Genomic DNA, 18,417 nt, shown 5'->3' with positions numbered 1-18,417 from the left:
GCTCGGAAGAATAAAATATAAAGTGAATTTTCCGCTACAAAACCTCTATCCGTAATCAGTTATGTATCCTAGGCAGAGACTCTGACCCTAATTGGATTAGGACACTCTTCCTATCTGGGGGTGCAGATATGAAAGGATTCCCAGGATATTGTCTGTATCCAAATGCTGTTTCCAGATCCCCAAGGTTATCTTCTTCCTAATCAGGTGCCCTGCTGTGTTTCCCACACAGGGGACCAAGGCTGATAATTTAGTTTGCCCTGGTGCAACTGTTTGTGGGATCAGAGACATCAACTAAGGACTGAAATGATCAACAGAAACAGTTGAAATATGTATTTCTTTTTTTAGCTGGATCGTTTCAATGATTGTTTTCAACACAGCTCTGCTGGAGGTTATTTTTAACTTGAATCATTTTAGTGCTCCTATTTTCCATGTGACCTTGCAAACAATAGTTTCCAAAGAAATGAGGCCTTGGGGATGGGAAGGCGTGGCTGGATTGGGCTCTAATGGGAAGTAGGAGTTTTTAAGGCAGGTTTCCTGCCCAAAGATGCCCTTTTTGGAGCTGTAATGCCAGGTCTGATGCTACCAACAGATAAGGAATAATAGAAAAAAAAAACCAAAACAAACCAGGAGAAACCACCTTAAGAACCACAGTCAGTTTTTATTTACACCATATAGCTTAATCAATTTTTATGTAATTGAAATATTCCTCTTGGGTCACCTTGGAAATGGATAAAGAGGAGGCCTCAGTGTAACTGGGCTGTATCACCCATGTCCAAGTGAGAACTGAGGTCACTTTTTGGCAAGTGGGGTGAGAAGGTTTTTTTTGTAGTGGATTTTACTCCCTTTGCCCTTTGCTATACAAAACCCAACACACAATTTAGGGGAATTCTACACTACCACACTGAGGTTCCAGTTCCACTCATAAAAGTAATTCTGCTGAGTTGAAGACAACTCCTCGTCCACGTCTGACTTAGCCCTGTAAATAAACCATGCTGGATCAAATCTTCCATTTCCTGCAGGAAATAAAAAAGCGGATTACTTCTCACGGCTGGCCTGGTAATTAACAGGATTTGGGAAATACATTCTTGCAGCTGCTTTCAAAATTAACTTCAAAGATTCCATTAATCCCTGCCTCTAAAAAAAAAAGTGATTACAATGTCTTTGGAGAAATAATGTTTTAATTCAAAATATGCTAATAACCTAAATATTAAGCAAGATACTGTTTGTGCTAATTACATTGATTACATTTGGTGTTGGTGTAAATATTCAGTTTAGAACATTATATGGAATCTGAATACAAAATCAGCAGGTTCTCACTGTGCTGATTTATAAATTATAGCCCAGCATCGGCAAAAGTGGGGCACAGCTAAAGTTCTTTTCTGTGCTATTAGAATATTTAAATTCAGCACTGTAAGTAGGTTCCTCTATCCCAGACAGTGATTCCCTGAGCCCATTTTCATCAGGTGCCTCCTGATTTATCCTGGGAGCTGCTCCAGCCCTGGGCCAGCACAGGGAGGACGTGGAGCTGCTGGAGAGAGCCCAGAGGAGGCAGCAGGATGAGCAGAGGGATGGAGCAGCTCTGCTGGGAGGAAAGGCTGGCAGAGCTGGCATTGTTCAGCCTGGCCAGGAGAAGCTTTGGGCTGAGCTCAGGTTGGCCTTGCAGGGCCTGGAGGAGCCCCAGGAAAGCTGGAGAGAGACAATTCCCAAGGAATGGAGGGACAGGACACAGGGAATGGCTCCCAGTGCCAGAGGGCTGGATGGGAGATTGGGAATCAGGAATTGTTCCCTGTGAGGGTGCTGAGGCCCTGGCACAGGGTGCCCAGAGCAGCTGTGGCTGCCCCTGGATCCCTGGCAGTGCCCAAGGCCAGGTTGGACCCTGGGGCTTGGAGCAGCCTGGCACACTGGAAGGTGTCCCTGCCATGGCAGGGGTGGCACGGGATGATGTTTAAGGTCCCTTCCACCCAAACTGTTCCATGGTTCCTAGTGTGCTCAGTGCTGAAGGATCTCCTGCTGTCTGTGTACACTCAGAAGTGCCTGTTCTGAGGATTTACCTCAAACCAGAAATTCTGTTTGGACAAAAATGAACAAACCACACCTCCTAATTGAAGCAAATGACCAACCATGTGATTAAGCACTCTGCATTTTGTGTAGCCATACTGTGCTTTCCAGGATGACAATGTTCATTCATGTGCATAACCGTGTCCCTTTGGTGACTGAAAACGTCACACTGTCCCTCTGTCAGCTTGCAGCCACTGCAGTTTGAATCCCATCAGCTCATCTCAGCCCACCTGCGCAGTTTTAATTTATTAATATAGCTATAAGAAAGCCCTAATAAAATTAGGGACAATCAGGAGCCCAGTCATGTAGAAAACTGTCTGACCCATGAGGATAATTACAGGAATTGTCAAAGTGCCAAGGATCATTTAGCTTTGACAGCCAGTATGGAAAGATGGATTCTGGTGCTCTTGCTCTGGCAACGTTGTGCTGCCCTGACAAAGCAAAACAGACAGAAAAATGACTGTAGAAAACTCCCTTGGAGTAGAGGAGCATGCAGGGAGGAGGGGATGCCTAGGTGAGGAAGTTGATAAATAATTTTTCTTCCTGTCAGGCTGCTCAGGAAATGCGGTCTGCGATTTCTCACGGTGATGTGTAAGACAGAAGTAACAGACACATTATCAGATTTATCCATCATTCTGACAAAATCTTGGCTAGGTGTTCTGTACCTGGTGCAATTCCTTTAAATGTGGCCTTTGAAGGACACTTTAATATTATAAATATTCAGTACCATGTCTATAAAAATGTGCAGAGGAGTGGAGGAACTTGTAAAGGAGGCACAAGTGGACGAGTGAGGAAGGTTTATTTGTGTAGTGTCTTGTGCAATTTTTGTTGCTTTATCCAAGCTTCTGTCGGGGGTTCTTCAGCCCTGTGTGCAGATGTTGTGTAGGTGAGTGATGTGAGTGAACCTGTACGTCACAGAGTTGGTTTGGGATTTGCCATCTGTCTGTGCCGCAGACCAGTTTGGAGAAGAAATAATTAGAAGTAAATGAGTGAAATGATAGAAGTTGTGCCTGGCTCTCCAGCAGTGTGTTTCATCTCTCCTAGCTGTTCATTTCCACGCTTTCTGATGTATAATTCCAAAAAACACACTGGTGCTAAAATTCCAGTCCCATTACTTAGAGGCCAGGAATCCCTTGCAGCTTCAGCAACCAAAATCTTTTTGTCACAGCAACATAATTTTTCCCTCTCTTAATTTTTATTTTAAGCAGTGTGATTTCTTTTATCCATTTATAAACCAAATTTTTACTGTGTTGTGGCTAACAGTAATGTTTTTCACACTTCATGGTGTGAAATGCTGAGTGCCATGGTTTCAGGTCAGTACATGACGTTAGAAAGAGGTAGTGACACAGAAACCTCCAATAAAGGAGAACCTAACCTAAATAATCATATTGAAATCCCAAATTCTGCAGAGAGTAGCCACTTACCTCAGTGAGCGAAGAGAAATAAAGCTGCTAGCTTCTTGCCCCTACTTAAATTCTGGATCTTCATTTATATTCTCATGTGTCTCCTGAGCATTCTGCTGTGATTGGGAAGCTTTCCTTGCTTGGAAAACACTACAAGTCCCTGAGCAGCTATTTTCAGTGACATTTTTGTTTTCAGAAAGATCGTAAACTTCATAAATCTTAGATACGTATTTTTTGGGTACTTTTTTCACATTAAGGATGAACAGCTGAGTTGTTTTTTTGTTTTGTTTTGGTTTTGTTGTGTTTTTTTTTTTTTTCTTTTTTTCTTTTTTTTTCTTTTTAATTAAAGCAGAATACTATTAAAAAAAGTCCTTATGAAATAGTTTCGTTGGATTCAATTTATGTTTCTTGAAGAGAAACCTTTGTATGGAGAACAGGTGGTGGTGCAGAGGGAAGGTTTGCTTGGCACTGTGCTGGCAAAGCCACAGCTTTCTTTTGTTGCTTAGTACCAACATGTATTTCCTTTTGTCACACCTTAGGGTATCAAAACAAAGCTTAGGACGCTCAGGATATGCACAAATTTCCCTGCTGGTCTCCTTGCCAATACAGAACATCCTAAATAACATTTCTATGTGTCACCCCCATCAGTCTATGCTGACTTTTTCTGCTGTCCACTTAATTGAAACTTTCCACCTGTTTCTGTTCTTTTAATTCCACTCCTGGGTCTTTTTTTCCGATCTTTTTATGTAGAAACACAAAACGCATTGTGTTGAAAATCTGCAGCCACTGCTTTCCTAGGATACAACCCTCTGTACCTTGTTGACCCTGCACCCAGGCAAAGCATCAGCATGATGTTATTATCTGGAAGAGCCCATTTGTCAGAACGTTCTGGCAGTTTCATGTCCCTCATCTTGGACTTTCTGTGGCTCACCATAAAACAAACAACCCTTCTGCCCCCAAAAATTCTCTAATCAACACCTGGCTGCAATCCCTAACACTGAGGTGCTAATTAAAAACATCTCTGAAAAGGTCAGGCTATTTCAAGACAAGAACAGAATGTAAGATTAAAGGCAAAAATTAGGCTTGGGGGTACAGCAGGGGCAAGAGGAATGGGTTGAAAAGCTGCTGCAGTAATTTAACATTCTTCTTGAAATGTCCTCGTGGCTGCAAGTTCACTTTTGACCTTAGTTTGCTCACCTTGGGGACTAATTTAGTACAGATTTTCATACTACATTAGCTGGCCTTTGCGTATAGCTGTGAGAGTTTAACAGGAAAGCAAACCTGTTCTTTTCTTACTGGGATTTTGAGCATATGGCAGAAGTCTTTTTAACTTCCTCTGCTGACAAATTGGGAGTCACTTTGATTTTTGGAGACATTTCTTAATTATGTGTCTTTGGTGTTTTGTAAAACCACCGAGTTAAAAATTAATATATCCCGAAGCAGTCATAAACTCTGTTTCCTCCTACGCAGCATAGCAACAAAACTGTTTATCATGTCTTACTGTGTAATTGGTCTGCACTCATGTTCATCTTAGCTCTGATGTTTCTTTGATGCCTGGTGGAAAGTTTATTCAATGTTTCTGTCCTGGTGCTTGCCTTAAAAGATGCTGTGGAATTCCAGAAGCAGTCTCTGAATGAAGGGAGCTGGCTGAAAGTTACTGGGGATGAGAATCCTTTCTTGGGAGGGGAAGGCTGAGGGAGCTGTGCCTGTTCAGCCTATCAGATCCCAGAAATAAATATTGCTTTTCTTGTATTTCAGTGATTTTAATTTCATCTATTTTATCTATGGACAACATCTGCTATACCAGCATTTCATTCACTGCTGCTTGAAAATACCCCCAGTAACTCCTCCTCATGTTTAGTCCCTTTTTGCTCTGAACCACATTAAAAAGCTCAGCTTTGTTCTGCAACCTCGGTAGCATCATGAAAGGTGATGAAAGAAGAAAGAAACTCCAGCTGCTAATAATACCAACACCTTGAAAATGTTTTGAAAAGTAGGTCCACTGAAAGTATTGAAATAAAAGACTAAAGGCTTTGCAGGAGGATGATCCCATTGTATCTGGCTTTTTCCTGAGTTGCAGTGCCTTGTTAATGAGAAGCTGATTCTCACTTTCAAATCCGTTGCAGTCACTTGGAAGACAGCACAGGGCTTATAGATCAAAATACATCTATAACTAAAGGAAAAGCTCTTAGAAGCTGGTTTGGCAGACTTTCAGATTTCTTTCTGTACGAGTCCAGTGGTCACCAATCAAACAAATGGCTGCAGAATATTGCAACTGATTTCAGACTTAAAGAAAAATACCGTGACCTCATGAATAGAAAAACCTTACTTTACCAAACCCAAGTTTTTATTCTTTTTCCTTAACAACATTCTGCTCTCCCCGAGGGGAAATCTCGAGACACGAAATAAATGTGTGAATCCATATTCCAGCACTCCATCATGAGCAGACTGAACCTGACAGGTATAGCCCAGGGAGGAAAGAGAAGCTTTATAAAGCTTAAGCAGCACAGCCTGAAATGCTCAGGAAATAAAATAACTTGAAAAAGCATTTAAAAATATACGGGGGAAGAAAAAGGAATATAGGTAGCTTTTTATTGATAGGAAAAATAAGCTGTTTTGTAAATGAGCACTAAGATCTTCTTTAAAGTGCTGTTTAGAGTTGAAACACGAAATTATGACTTTAAATAAAGGCACAAAACAGAACTGGTGGTTGGGTGGATGTATTGATTTCTGGCTGTTGGTAACTTATGCTTTTGTCAAAGGTGTTTATCCCTTTAGAATTCCATTCTCTGTTATTGGCCAGGTTTTTGTCTTGGCTGTGAGGCTCGAGGGAGAAAAAGGATGTATTTCCATTTTCCATGTCAGAGCTAAGAGCACATATGAAGGTTTTCTCCTTACCTCATGATTAGGTCTATGTACAAAAAATACCTTAGAAATACCCCTGCTTGGAAAGGCAAAAGACAGAAACCAAAGCACAGAAGGCTTTAACCAGAAATTTTAGAGAAAATGCCTTCAGATAAATGTGGCTGTATGAATTTGCATGGGAGAATCCAAAGGACTGTCCAGATGTTGGTAAAAACCATGTGGTTTGCAGTGCTCCTGTACCTGTTCACTTCCCTGGTGCTTGAGGGTATGCTGCCTCTGATGGCTGCGTGCAGCTGGATTTATTCTCATATTCCCAGATTTTTAACATATGCAACCCTGGAGGATGATTTCTATAGTTCTATTCCAGTCACACACACAAGCATGAATAATTCGGCATAAGAAATGTTAGTTTTGCCATTCTCTTTAAATACCTTAATCCACCTTGAGATGCTTTCTCTGGGGGATGCCAAGTAATCTTCATAGAGTGACCATTCCTAAGCTGTGAAGTTCCCTACTATTGTAACCACTCTGGTTCTCTGCCACTGCGAATATTTTGAGTGCCCTGGTGTTTGCCACCTGTCACTTGGCAGAGTGATCTAAATCAGTTCTTTTTCATGGAAATTCAGGAGGCTATTCCTTGGACGAAGTGAATTAAAGTGGGAAATTCCATCTTCTTTTGTGGCCAAAGCAGAAAATGTATCTTCCATCCAAAATGAGGTCTGGAACATTCTCCTTAGCCCTCCTTTCGTTGCTGATGTTTCTAGGAACGTTGTTATTGTGTCTTTTTTTATGGCATCGTCCAAATTAACTTCAGGCTGGGCTTTGACCCTTATCATTTTGTCCCTGCAAAACCTCACGACTTCCCTGTAGTCTCTTGAGTCATGGAAGAGGAGGCACAGCAGGGAGCTGAAGAAATGAAATGCTGCAGTGTAGCTCCTACCCTTGGACTGCTGGGAACCTGATTACACACATACATATCACTCATTGTGATAATTACATCCAGGGGCACACGGAGTGATGCAGCTGGACCCAAATCAATCTTTTATATTGGAAATGAACTCCAGGATCACAGAGTCCAACCTTGAAACGGAACGAAGCATTCCTGGTTCACTGGCAGCGTCTCAAAGCAGCATTGCATGAGGGTGAATGGATTATCCAATGTGTTGAGGAGAAATCAGGCTGTAATTACCAGGAATTCCAAGGGGAAAACGTGTGTTCTAACATCTTGTTTTGTGTTTTTTGTTCCCCCTAACAGAGACAAGGAACCGGGGCTACAAATGGGAAAGACAAGACGTCTGGTGAGAGTGGTAAGGGTTGACTTTATTTCTGGATGGAGAATACTGAGTAAAATCGAGCCAAAATACTTCTCACTGTAATGACAGACGTCTGTAGTGAAGGCTTTGGTGTCATAACTTATCTTTTGATTGTGTTTGAGAAACTGGAAGGGCTTCAGTGGCTTTGTTTTCTTTTTATTTGTATGTTTAAACCCTTTGGTAAAGTAGAGTCTCTTTTCTGAGCATGTACTGTGGTAAACTAAAGGACTTCACAGAAGTCAGAGCAGACACAGATGGGGCTAAAACAAGATTAGATATGTGTGGAAAGGACACAAAAAACCAACATGGGGTATTATTATGAGCTGCTCCATGAATGAGGAAGGTGAAGAGAAATAAAGTTTCAAAGGATTTGGTCATAGAGTTTCTGTAGTCTGATTAATCGTACCTAATTTTAGGCCCAGAACTAAGATACCCAAGTTAAAATCCACTTGTTTAGAGCTCATTTGCATGTTGCTAGACAGAAGCTATGGATGGAGCAGCTCTCATGGAAGGACCAGATGGCAAAGAGGCTCTGAATTTCATCACTGGAGTGAGCTGGGCTCATCTCCACTTCTCCAAGGGGTGACTCATGGGGCTTTTTCAGATCTTAACAAAAGGGTTGGCAGAGACCAATTTCAGCCCTTCAAGTGACATGAACAATTCTAATTAAAAAATGTTGATTTTTTTTTTTTTCCTCCCAGAAGAATGCAAAACTGAATTTTCATGAAAACAATAATTGTTTTGGGTTTTATCTGCTGAAATCTCGTTTTATTTCTTAGAGGAGCAGAAATGCTTTACACACAAGTGATAATTGATTAAAAGCCTGTTAGTGTCAAAATCATTTTTCAAAGGAAAAGATAAAAAAATTCATTTTTTTTTTAAATACCCAGCTGAAAAAGAAGCAGCATCAGAAAGAGGATTGAACTATAAAATGTGCTCTCTGCTTCTGTTTTCTCATCCAGTTCTAATTAAAAGAATGTGTTCTGTGTCCATCCCATCCCCTGAAAAGATCTGAAAAATCCCTTCTCTCAAAATCCAAGGCTTTTCCAGTGGGTCATTTGAGCAGTCATTTCGGGTATGTGTTTTGGCTTTTTAGTGTTGGTCAGAGTAGAATTTTTGGGCCCTTTGAGGTAACACATCCTAAAGCATTAAGAGCCTTCTTTATGGATAGTTTTCCAATTGCAGGGAGGTGACTTTCCCGTAAGGGCTGTTTGTGTAATGTTTCAGTAAATGAAATCTGTAGATGATGCTCCCGCTCTGATAAAACACAAATTGGAGTGGGGAAAAAAAAACCCCACAACTAAATAAATATTTTGGCTTGTTATAGTGTCTTGAATTAGTGAGAACAAATGTACCCTGACAGCAAGACAATTTGCATTTTCAAGTTAACAGGGAAGGAAAGCAAGCAAAATTATGTCAGCCATTCGGGCAGCATGGGGAGCATGATTTTCTCTTTTCTGTTTGAGCACATTCTGAACCCAGCTCATTTACTTTGAATTTCTTTCCCAAATAAAAATTTCTTCCCGAATAAAATCATCCTGTTGTCAAGTTTAGCTTGGATTTACTGATTCTGCAGCGTTTTTAAAAGCAATTTTTTTTTCTTAGTGGGGATTTTGAGTGAGCAAGGGCTGCCTCATTAATTCAAAAATATATATGGTTCTAGTTGTAGCATAACTTTATGTATAACATACACAGACAGATGCACGGTTAATCTTGGGCAAATAGATAGCAATTATTTTTTGTAATGAAATTATAGCAGAAAAGCTGTCACCTACATAAAACACAGGAGCAGCAGGGGAGATGGAATAGAGTCCTCTGATCTCCCCAGCCCACATGCTTGCATAAAAATAAAGCAGAATCAGAACTTTGAACCTGAGATTGAATGCTAAATCAAAGAAGCAGAAATGTGTAACTCTTTGTCCTTATTAGCTCTGTGTGGTTAAAACTCAAGCAGTGATTTATTGCTCTGAAAACTGGGGTGTGCTGTAATCCCACATACACAATAAAAATCCTGTGTTCCATGTTTTTCCGGCAGAAGTCTGCAATATGTCCATGTCTTAAATGTTATTAGCCTCTTCTTCGAGTGTTTGTTTCCCTGTCAAAAGGAGACTTTCCCTCTTGTTTCCCTCTTGTTGAAAAGGAAGGAGGGTGGAGAAACAAAAAACTTTCATCTTTTAAAAAGAAAGAGAAAAAAAGGAAAAGTCATGCTCTGACAATGTTTGCGAAGGCAAACCGGTCTGGTTGCTGTCTTTGCTCTTGTTTACAGACCAGGAAGAGCTGCTGAAAACTGGCTCAGCCAACAAAGATGCTTGGCTTTTCTCAGGGTTTGATTCGCACAGTGAGACACTGTGGGGTCGAGCTTTGTTTGTGCATTGCAGTAGAAAATGAATTTTGGGCTCGCCTCTAGGTTAGATTGAAGCTGAAGAAAATAAAATAATGACCATGGCAATCAGCAGTGTCCCTCTTTGAAGACATGTATGGCCTTGCTGTCACCGTGCAGCACTCAGGGAAATTCAGTCTGAGGCTTCCTTTTATAGCAGGGATGGTTTGGGTAGACTCAAATGCATGTTTTTGTTTGACCTTCCTTGGACAGGAACAGCTTATCCTTAACTGTGTTTAGTTTCCTGCCCCCACAGCAGCAGTGGCAGCTCTTAGCAAACCTCTGAACCTTCAGCTGTAGGGAACTGCTCTGCTGCGCGCACAGGATGGGTGAGGAGGGAAGGGACCACAGAGGGACATCTGGTGCCACCTCCCTGCTCCCAGAGCACAGGGCTGTGTCCAGATGGCTCTGGAATATCCCCAGGGAGAGACTCCCCAGCCTCTCTGGGCTCTGCTCAGGGCTGCTCCCTGCCCAGGGCACAAGTTGTGCCTCCTGTGCAGGGGAATTGCTGGGCTCAGTCCCTGCCCGTGGCTCTGGGGCCATTGCTGGGCCTGGAGCAGAGCCTGGGCCCTGCTCTGCCCCTCCCTGCACACAGGGACACACAGGGACACACAGACAGACAGACAGGGACAGACAGACAGACAGGGACACACAGGGACACACAGGGACAGACAGGGACAGACAGAGACAGACAGAGACACCCAGGGACACCCAGGGACAGCCAGGGCTGAGGCCCCTCTCAGCTGAGCTCCTCTCCAGGCTGAGCAGCCCCAGCTCCCTCAGCCTTTCCTGGGCATGGAGCTGCTCCAGGCCCTTCCTCAGCTCCAGGAGCTCCTGTCCCTGCTGTGCTGAGGATCCAGGGCTGGACACAGCACCCAGAGGTGCCTCCAGGGCTGGGCAGAGGGGCAGGATCAGCCCTGACCTGCTGGGAATGCTCATCCTGATGTCCCCCAGGATGCCATTAGCATTCCTGTCCCCAGGACACTCTGCTGGCCCAGGGACAGCTCGGTGTCCCTCAGGACTCCCACATCCTTCTCCAGCAGGTCACCCCCAGGCCGTGCTGATGCCTGGAGTTATTTATTCCCAGGTGCAGGACCTGACTTTGCCATGGTTGAATTTCAGACAGTTCTTCTCTGCCTGTCTCTCCAGCCTGTCGAGGTCCCTCTGAAGGGCTGTGCAGCCCTCGGGGGAATCAGCTGCTCCTCCAAGCTCTGTGTCATCACCAGACTTGCTGAGGAGGCTTCTGCCCCTTCATCCAAGTCACTGGTTAAAAGATATGGGCCCAGTATTGAACCCATAACCTCACTGGGGATCTTGAGGGACCTCAGTCTACCTGAAACAGCTCAGTGTGGGATAAGAAGCCGTAATTTCCTTGATGCTCACCTGGTTTGATTAGTTGGGACAATCATTTGCAGATGCAAATATGAAAGCAGAATGTTCCCCCCTGATTATTCTTAGTGAATAAGTGATTCTTCTCTGTGACCTTGGCAGTGTCACAAAGTTCCTCTGTAGGTTAACACTTGTCACTTCTTGTTCTGCTTCGCATTGCCCTGTGTTGTTTTATTTCTCATGGTGTAATTTGCAAGCTGCTCTCATCCAGTCTACTCTTTAATAGCCCAGCACAACTGCCAGGGAAACAATTGCATCAGAACCAATTATTTCTATCTTCAAATTTAGAATCACTCTGTTTCCTATTAATAGATCTCGCCCTTTCTTCTCGAAGTACATAAGGCATGTGATTATTAATTGGTATTAATAATTTTTCTTGGAAGACGAGGTTTATCATTCGGTAACATGAATATTTATGGTAACAAAGTGTTTTCATGGGATGAATTCTATGCCTTCTTGGCTCTGAGTGAAATGAAAATGAGTAGGTTTTGCATGAACTGAGATGTCATGGTGGATTAATCCAATCACAGCAAGATGGTCAGTTGTGTTTTCAGTTTCTTCTCATTCCCAAACACTTGTCAGTGTATGAGCTCTGCTTTGAGGCATTGAGAAAGTTATACATGAATAAATATTCTGTGTTTCATCCTGTTTGTGAGATGCCTCTACGTAAAAGATGAAGATACAGTACAATTAATAAAGTAAATTTTTATATTTTACATCTAAAATGGAGTCACTTCAGCTTGAATGCTTCTAGAAAATATTAAGGGTAAATAACTGCAAAGCAATTCTGTGTGGAAGAATAAAGATCTCTCTCCAGTAAGCTTTCCTGGTGTAGGGATAGGCACCTGCCAGTGTTAACAACAGTCCATTCACCCACTCCCTCTATTCAAGAAATTTGGTAAATTCTGCTCACTGCACTCAGGAATAAAAAAAAAAAAAAATCTTTCCAGATCTGATAGAGTGAATAATAATCTTCATAGTTATTTATGTAGAGTGCTTAGCTTAATAGAGCTTCAATTCCTGGCTAGAGGCCAGGATCATTATTGTAGTATGGGCTAATATAAATATCTCTTTAAGAACTCAAAATTAATTTTCCACTAATATTCTCCAATGACTGCGTAAAAAATGTGCTGTTTTTGGGAACAGCCCTACAAATAAACTTACTGGTGGAAAAAACGATTCTGAGGAGGGAGGGGAACACATGAGTGTAATTTGTATAAATATTCAAAGGACCTCATGGAACATGGTTTGCTGTATCTTCCCGGGCCTAGAGGTCACATTTTTTAGTCCAAGGAAAGGACAGAGCCTGAACTGCTGCATTGCAATGCTCATGCATTTTCTTTCCCACAAAACATTGCTTATGTGGCAAGAGATGAATCTTCAGTATTGCAAACAACTGCTGAATCAATGTAAAAAAACCGAAAAACACCCAACCCTTTCGAACTGCTGCTCTCTGATGTTTCACCCCCCCCCAGCACTAGTCAGAAGTTAGGATGGAGAGTATTGGATGAAGGTAATTAATATTGAGTTTTCCTGGGTGATAGGCTGAAAGCTGGCAGGGAAATTAGCTTGCCTTGTTGTCTCTTCACTGTGGTGTTCTAAAATTCTCTCATCCCTTTTAAGTGGTGCTTCAAGGGATATGGTCTCCCAGTAATGCAGTCTCTCTTGTTCTACTTTCAACCTATATTCAAAGACAAATTCTGCCCTATATCATCCAGTCTAGTACTAGTGGGGATTTGGGAAGGGAAATGAGAATGATTTGTTGTACCTCATCCCACATCTCTTAAAATAAAAAGTCTGTGCCTCAGCAACATTCCCAGACGTGTCTGCAACCACCAAATTCCATAACACCTTCACAGAGCCTAAATCCAAAAGTGTCTGAACCCTCAGCATGGTTACATAAGTTGTGTTCGGTCATGTACAGATCACTCAGGCTCAGAGAGAGGTGTAAAAATCCTCTGAGAACTCAACACTGTGATCTGTAGCTGAGGCTGGATCAGATGAGAGGAGAAAAAGTCCCAAGAGAACAGTTCTAGATGAATCCCATCTCAAGGCATGGCAAAAACACTGCAGGAAACTGCTGAGCTGCAGTTCAGGCATTTGCCTGGGGACAGCTGCACGTAAAGTTTGCCCAGAACCAAACCCAAGATGTCTCAGGTCCTCCCTCCTGGCTTGGTTCTCTTCCTTTGCCCATCTTGTTGTGTTTATCAAGGAATGTGTCCATCCCTGCAGCAGCCAGCAGGGCTCAGTTAAAGGCAGATTGAGCCTTTAATAACAAGGCTCTGGGATTGTTCGCAGATCTTCCCTGGGGAGGATGCTGAGAGGAAGAGAAGGGAATTATACATGAACTTTATTTCCTCTCCTAGGTGAATTTCCATTTCTGGAGGCCAGGGATGAGCATGAGTCCTCTCCAGAGGGATGCTGTGTGCTTATTTATTTGGGGTGATGAAGGCAGTGAAGGACTGTTCACTAAAATTCTCTGAGCAGCAATTTTTTAGTGTTTATCCAGCAACAAAACTTCTAAAGTGATGTTTTTTTGCGTGTGTTTGAGATAATGTGGGCACCTTCTGCACTGAAACTTCACCTACACCCACATGTGCCTGTCCATGTGCAGTGACCATCTGGTTTCATGGAGAGGAGCCTCTGGGGGAGTTTAATCAATGCATCTGATCTAAACTGGAGTAATACTTCTGAAAGAGCAGATATTGTTCTTATTTTTCTGTTATCTGTCAGGTTGGCTTTGACACTGTGCATTACAGCTGCACCTCATCTGGTAACGAGGAACTTTCATTTTTTTTGAAAGTTTTGGCAGAAGCATCTTAAAAAAAAAAAAAAAGAAGAAAAAGATTGTATAAAAGTTTCATCAATTAGCAGCAGTGCTCTTGTAGTCTGGCTTGTGCCCTGGTTCTGAAATTCCCTGCAAGTTTTCGTGTATATATGATTTATAACCACTCTCATGACTCCCAAATAAGTCCATCTTCCCACAGAAAGAACATAGCACTATCCACATGAAGGATGTCTGTCAGTATTTTACTGTATAACATTAATTATGCAACTTTTTCTTTCATGTTTTGGGTTTTGGTTTATTTTTCTAATGCAGAAGTCCCACAAGGATAAGAAAACATAGAGCAGAACAGCACAAGCATAGAATAAACATTTCAGCTTTTTAAGGACTAAAAAAATAGGAAATTATTTCAAATTACAAAGCTTCTTTTAACTGGTACCTTTGACATAGAGAATCTTCACACAATATTTGTGCTACCAATGAATCTGTCTAGGTACTTATATGGTCCTCACCACCATAGTAACTGAGAGTCTTGCAAGGATTTAAAAATAGAGATAACAATAACAATTCTTGCCCTGGTCCACCTCTTTCTTTCCAGCTTGCCAGGAGAACAACTTGATTAATTTATGGGATCTTTGTTTTGCACACAGTGCCTGCACACAGCTTGGGAACCTTGTGTGCCTGCGTGGATGCGATGTTCTCAAACCCAGTGCATCCAAAAATCCGGCTGCATTTCTAAAAATGTGAGAGATGAACACATGTATAGGAGTTATATATATATTTCTATATGGTCCCTCACAGTCTGCTCCGTGGCAGTACGTAGAAGTCAGTAGAACTGCAGCATTCCTGCAGTATTGAGGTCAGGAGAAGCCCAAGGAAATCATCATGAGGTGCCTCGTTCAAGTGGGCATTTGAACGCCTGAAAAGTGGTGGTAGCCCAGCTCCTTTCTGAGAAACTGTCTGGAAAATCAGCCAAGGTCATTAGGGAAAAAAAAAATAAAAATCAGTGATTAGAAATGAAGAAAAAATGAAATTAGGACAAAAGAAAATAAATCTGTGGTGATGCAGGTGGGTTTTGCCTTTTGGATGAGTCATAAATATGTTGGAGTTCCCATCAAGTGTTAACGAGGAAAGACAGAATTGAAATGATGCCTTTGACAAGTGCCATATTTCTTCTGGAAATCAGCCTGTAATTACCAGTGAGCTGCCTGACTGTGCACCAGGGAGAAGGAGCCTTCTTTCCATGACTGGCACGTAACTGGCTGGCTTCCACGAGTGTGCGCTGCCTGGAAAACGTGTTTTCTTGGGAGCAGGGGCCTTTAGTTCTGCTTTGGTGCTGATGCTGACCCAAAGGGAGGACACAGCTCAAGCCAGCCCCTCAATAATCTTGGTAATACCGATGAAGTTATCTCTGGAATGAAGCTGCCCCTGCATCATCGAGGGTGGTTTGGGGTTTGGAGTCAATGGGATATGGGAACTGGACTATTTACATTGGGAATCCATGGAGCTGGGCTGAGTGGCACAGCTTGGACATTCATCCCTCCACATTTGTTCCCCGACACTAACAACAGATGATTAAAAGGCTACAAGAGGTGCATGTAGCTGAGCAGCATGGGGGTTTTTTTTTAATTTAGTGGAAGTGAAAAATGAAAGAGGAACGCAATCAATGCCCAACAGTGGTTACCAGGATTTACTGTTGTGGAAACATCACTTTTCTTTTTGACTGTACACACATGACTGTACACAGACCTGCTTTACTTCACGCCACAGGCTCTCGTTTTCTCCTTTCTTCTTGGGTTTGTAAATGGAATGAAAATACTTTCCTACTTAAGAGCTCTTCCGTTTGCATCGGTAAATGATTAATCATATTTTTTTTTCAAAAGGTTTTTAAGATTTTGATTTGTAGCACACAGCTGTCTTCAGGCACTTAGCTCGGTGCTCCAAAATTAGCTTGTAATTTGGTGTTATCAGGCTCCCTTGTGTAAGCAGGCACCAGAATTTAGAACAGCAGGAGTGTTACAGACATGATGAAAATGTGGTCCTTTGCTGAACTGGTGGCCAGAACAACAAGCAGGAAGGAAGCAGAAGCTCCATCAGGAACCAGCACAACTCTTCACCTTCAGTCCCAGTGCTCAGGGCATTTTAGGACCTTCTATAAAATGCTTAGGTTGCTTGTCCAAGGGAAGAGAGGAGTGTCTCAAAGTCAGCCCCACACGTGTCTTGGGTTCCTGTACCTCTCTCTATAAGTTTGGGGTGAAATTCTTCGTGTCTGGCTCTTCAGGTGCATGTCCATGTGAGAGGCCTAAAGCTCTGTCTGTTCTCAGCAGAGAAAAATGTGGTTTTCTGGGGACATTTTTTTTGTGTTTATCATAATGACCTCTGGAGATCCTGGTGTTCATAGATCTTGATTTGATTTAGGCTTCTAATTTGCTTAGCTCTCTCAAGGCTGAGGAATTTGTGGGTAACACTAAGATTACAAAATAATAAAGATATTATAATAAAATAAATCATAAAGATAAGAATCTTTTGTCTATCTCTGGAGTTAAGTGAATGATCAGCAGGGTATTTCAGAATGTCTGGTTTGTACCTGGACATTTAATTTTTCCTTAAATCCGTCTCAAACCATTCCATCCTTATTCAGATTTGACTTATCCTGACCACCTTGTGCCAGCTCTCACAGCCATTTTCTCTGTGGAAATACAGATGTGGAAACAACAAAATATTTTCTGGCTTGAGGATTTTGTTAGCCAGGACACTGGATTTGATAGAAGAATTTGCTTTAGCCGAGCACTCTTAGCATTGGTTCATTTTCCCCCCAGCCCACAGCGAATAGGAAAGATTGAGAAAAACACATATTTTCCAAGAAGGAATTTCTGAGAACAGAAGAAAGTTGGGTAGCACCGGATATGGCAAAGGCATTTTGAAAGTCACAGTGGAAAAAAAATAGGGCAGGGTGCTCTGGCAGCTCCTGAGAGATGGTGTGGATATTCCAGAGCTGGAAATCAGCTCTCAGCACTTCTCCAGGGTCTCACAGTGACATTATTTAATCACCGTTGATGAATGAGTTCTCTAACTGTATTTTGAGTATCTCATCTTTCATTCTAATTTATACCTAAAACCCCCCGAGACTGCTGGTTGATTCTAGGTGGAGAAAGCATTAATTATTCCTTAGGTTTTAGTGAAACACTGGCACTCCACAGTGACCAATTTACTACTCCTTTAAAAGCTGCCAATAAAAGATGGACATGTACAAATATATTCATTAGCACAAACTAATTAAAACCCAGGCTAATAGCCAGAAGCACAACACGGTACTGCAGGATTTTGGAATTCATTATGTGCCTGTGCTAATCCACCAGTAACTATCACTGCATCTCCTATCTGAGATAAAGATCTCATACTGATAGACACCTAAAATTTATAGTCCCTGTTCCACTAAAACCCACCTAATTGTCTTTACTGCTTGAATTTTAGATATGAATGAAAACAGAACAATTAAAAAAATAACTTTTTTTTTCCTTTTCTGCTCAGGAAACCAAATTATTTCCTTCCTTCCTTCCTTCCTTCCTTCCTTCCTTCCTTCCTTCCTTCCTTCCTTCCTTCCTTCCTTCCTTCCTTCCTTCCTTCCTTCCTTCCTTCCTTCCTTCCTTCCTTCCTGCCTTCCTTCCTTCCTTCCTTCCTTCCTTCCTTCCTTCCTTCCTTCCTTCCTTCCGCACTGCAGAGCATTTCTGGCCCAGGTGTCTGACAGGAAGCAGGGATTGGCCATGGAGAAAATTTCTGGGCTACAGGAATGGAGAAAAATCTGAGCTACATCCTTTTTTTTGTGTATGGTAGAACCAAACAAAAGGGTGGGAGAGGTGAGATTAATTAAGCCTGAGGAATTGTTTATTCTCCTGACCTTTGATTTCAGAGTGAACATAAGTTATCAGGTACCTTTGAGGGAAGATGTGGACACACCTGTGTGTATTCCAGACCTCCAGTTGCATTTGTGTTCCATCCTGAGGAGTGATGAGACCACATAAACCTCTATCCTGGCTTATCCAGGTTCATACAGCACAGGTGAGGATCAGACAACCTCCTTTTCGTTCTGAAGAGACAGAACCCATCAAGAGAAGGACACTGAGACAGAGCTGAGCTGGATCCAAAGCTGTTTGGTGTCCTGAAGCAGCCACCTCTGGGTCTAGCAGCCAGCAGAATAATTACTAGCAGAAAATGTATATTTTA

General features: G+C 42.2%; 1 protein-coding gene across 1 annotated transcript in view; it reads left to right on the top strand.

Annotated features, from left to right (window-relative positions):
* Positions 1-18,417, top strand: part of PCP4 (Purkinje cell protein 4) — a 48,215-nt gene that overhangs the window by 10,319 nt on the left and 19,479 nt on the right. The window contains exon 2 of the mRNA XM_040056652.2: positions 7,582-7,633. Coding sequence (XP_039912586.1) covers positions 7,582-7,633 — 52 coding nt within the window. The remainder of the gene's footprint in view (positions 1-7,581; positions 7,634-18,417) is intronic.

Source organism: Hirundo rustica, chromosome 2 (assembly GCF_015227805.2).
Source record: "Hirundo rustica isolate bHirRus1 chromosome 2, bHirRus1.pri.v3, whole genome shotgun sequence".
NCBI lineage: Eukaryota > Metazoa > Chordata > Aves > Passeriformes > Hirundinidae > Hirundo > Hirundo rustica.
This window is presented reverse-complemented; position numbering and strand designations above follow the sequence as displayed.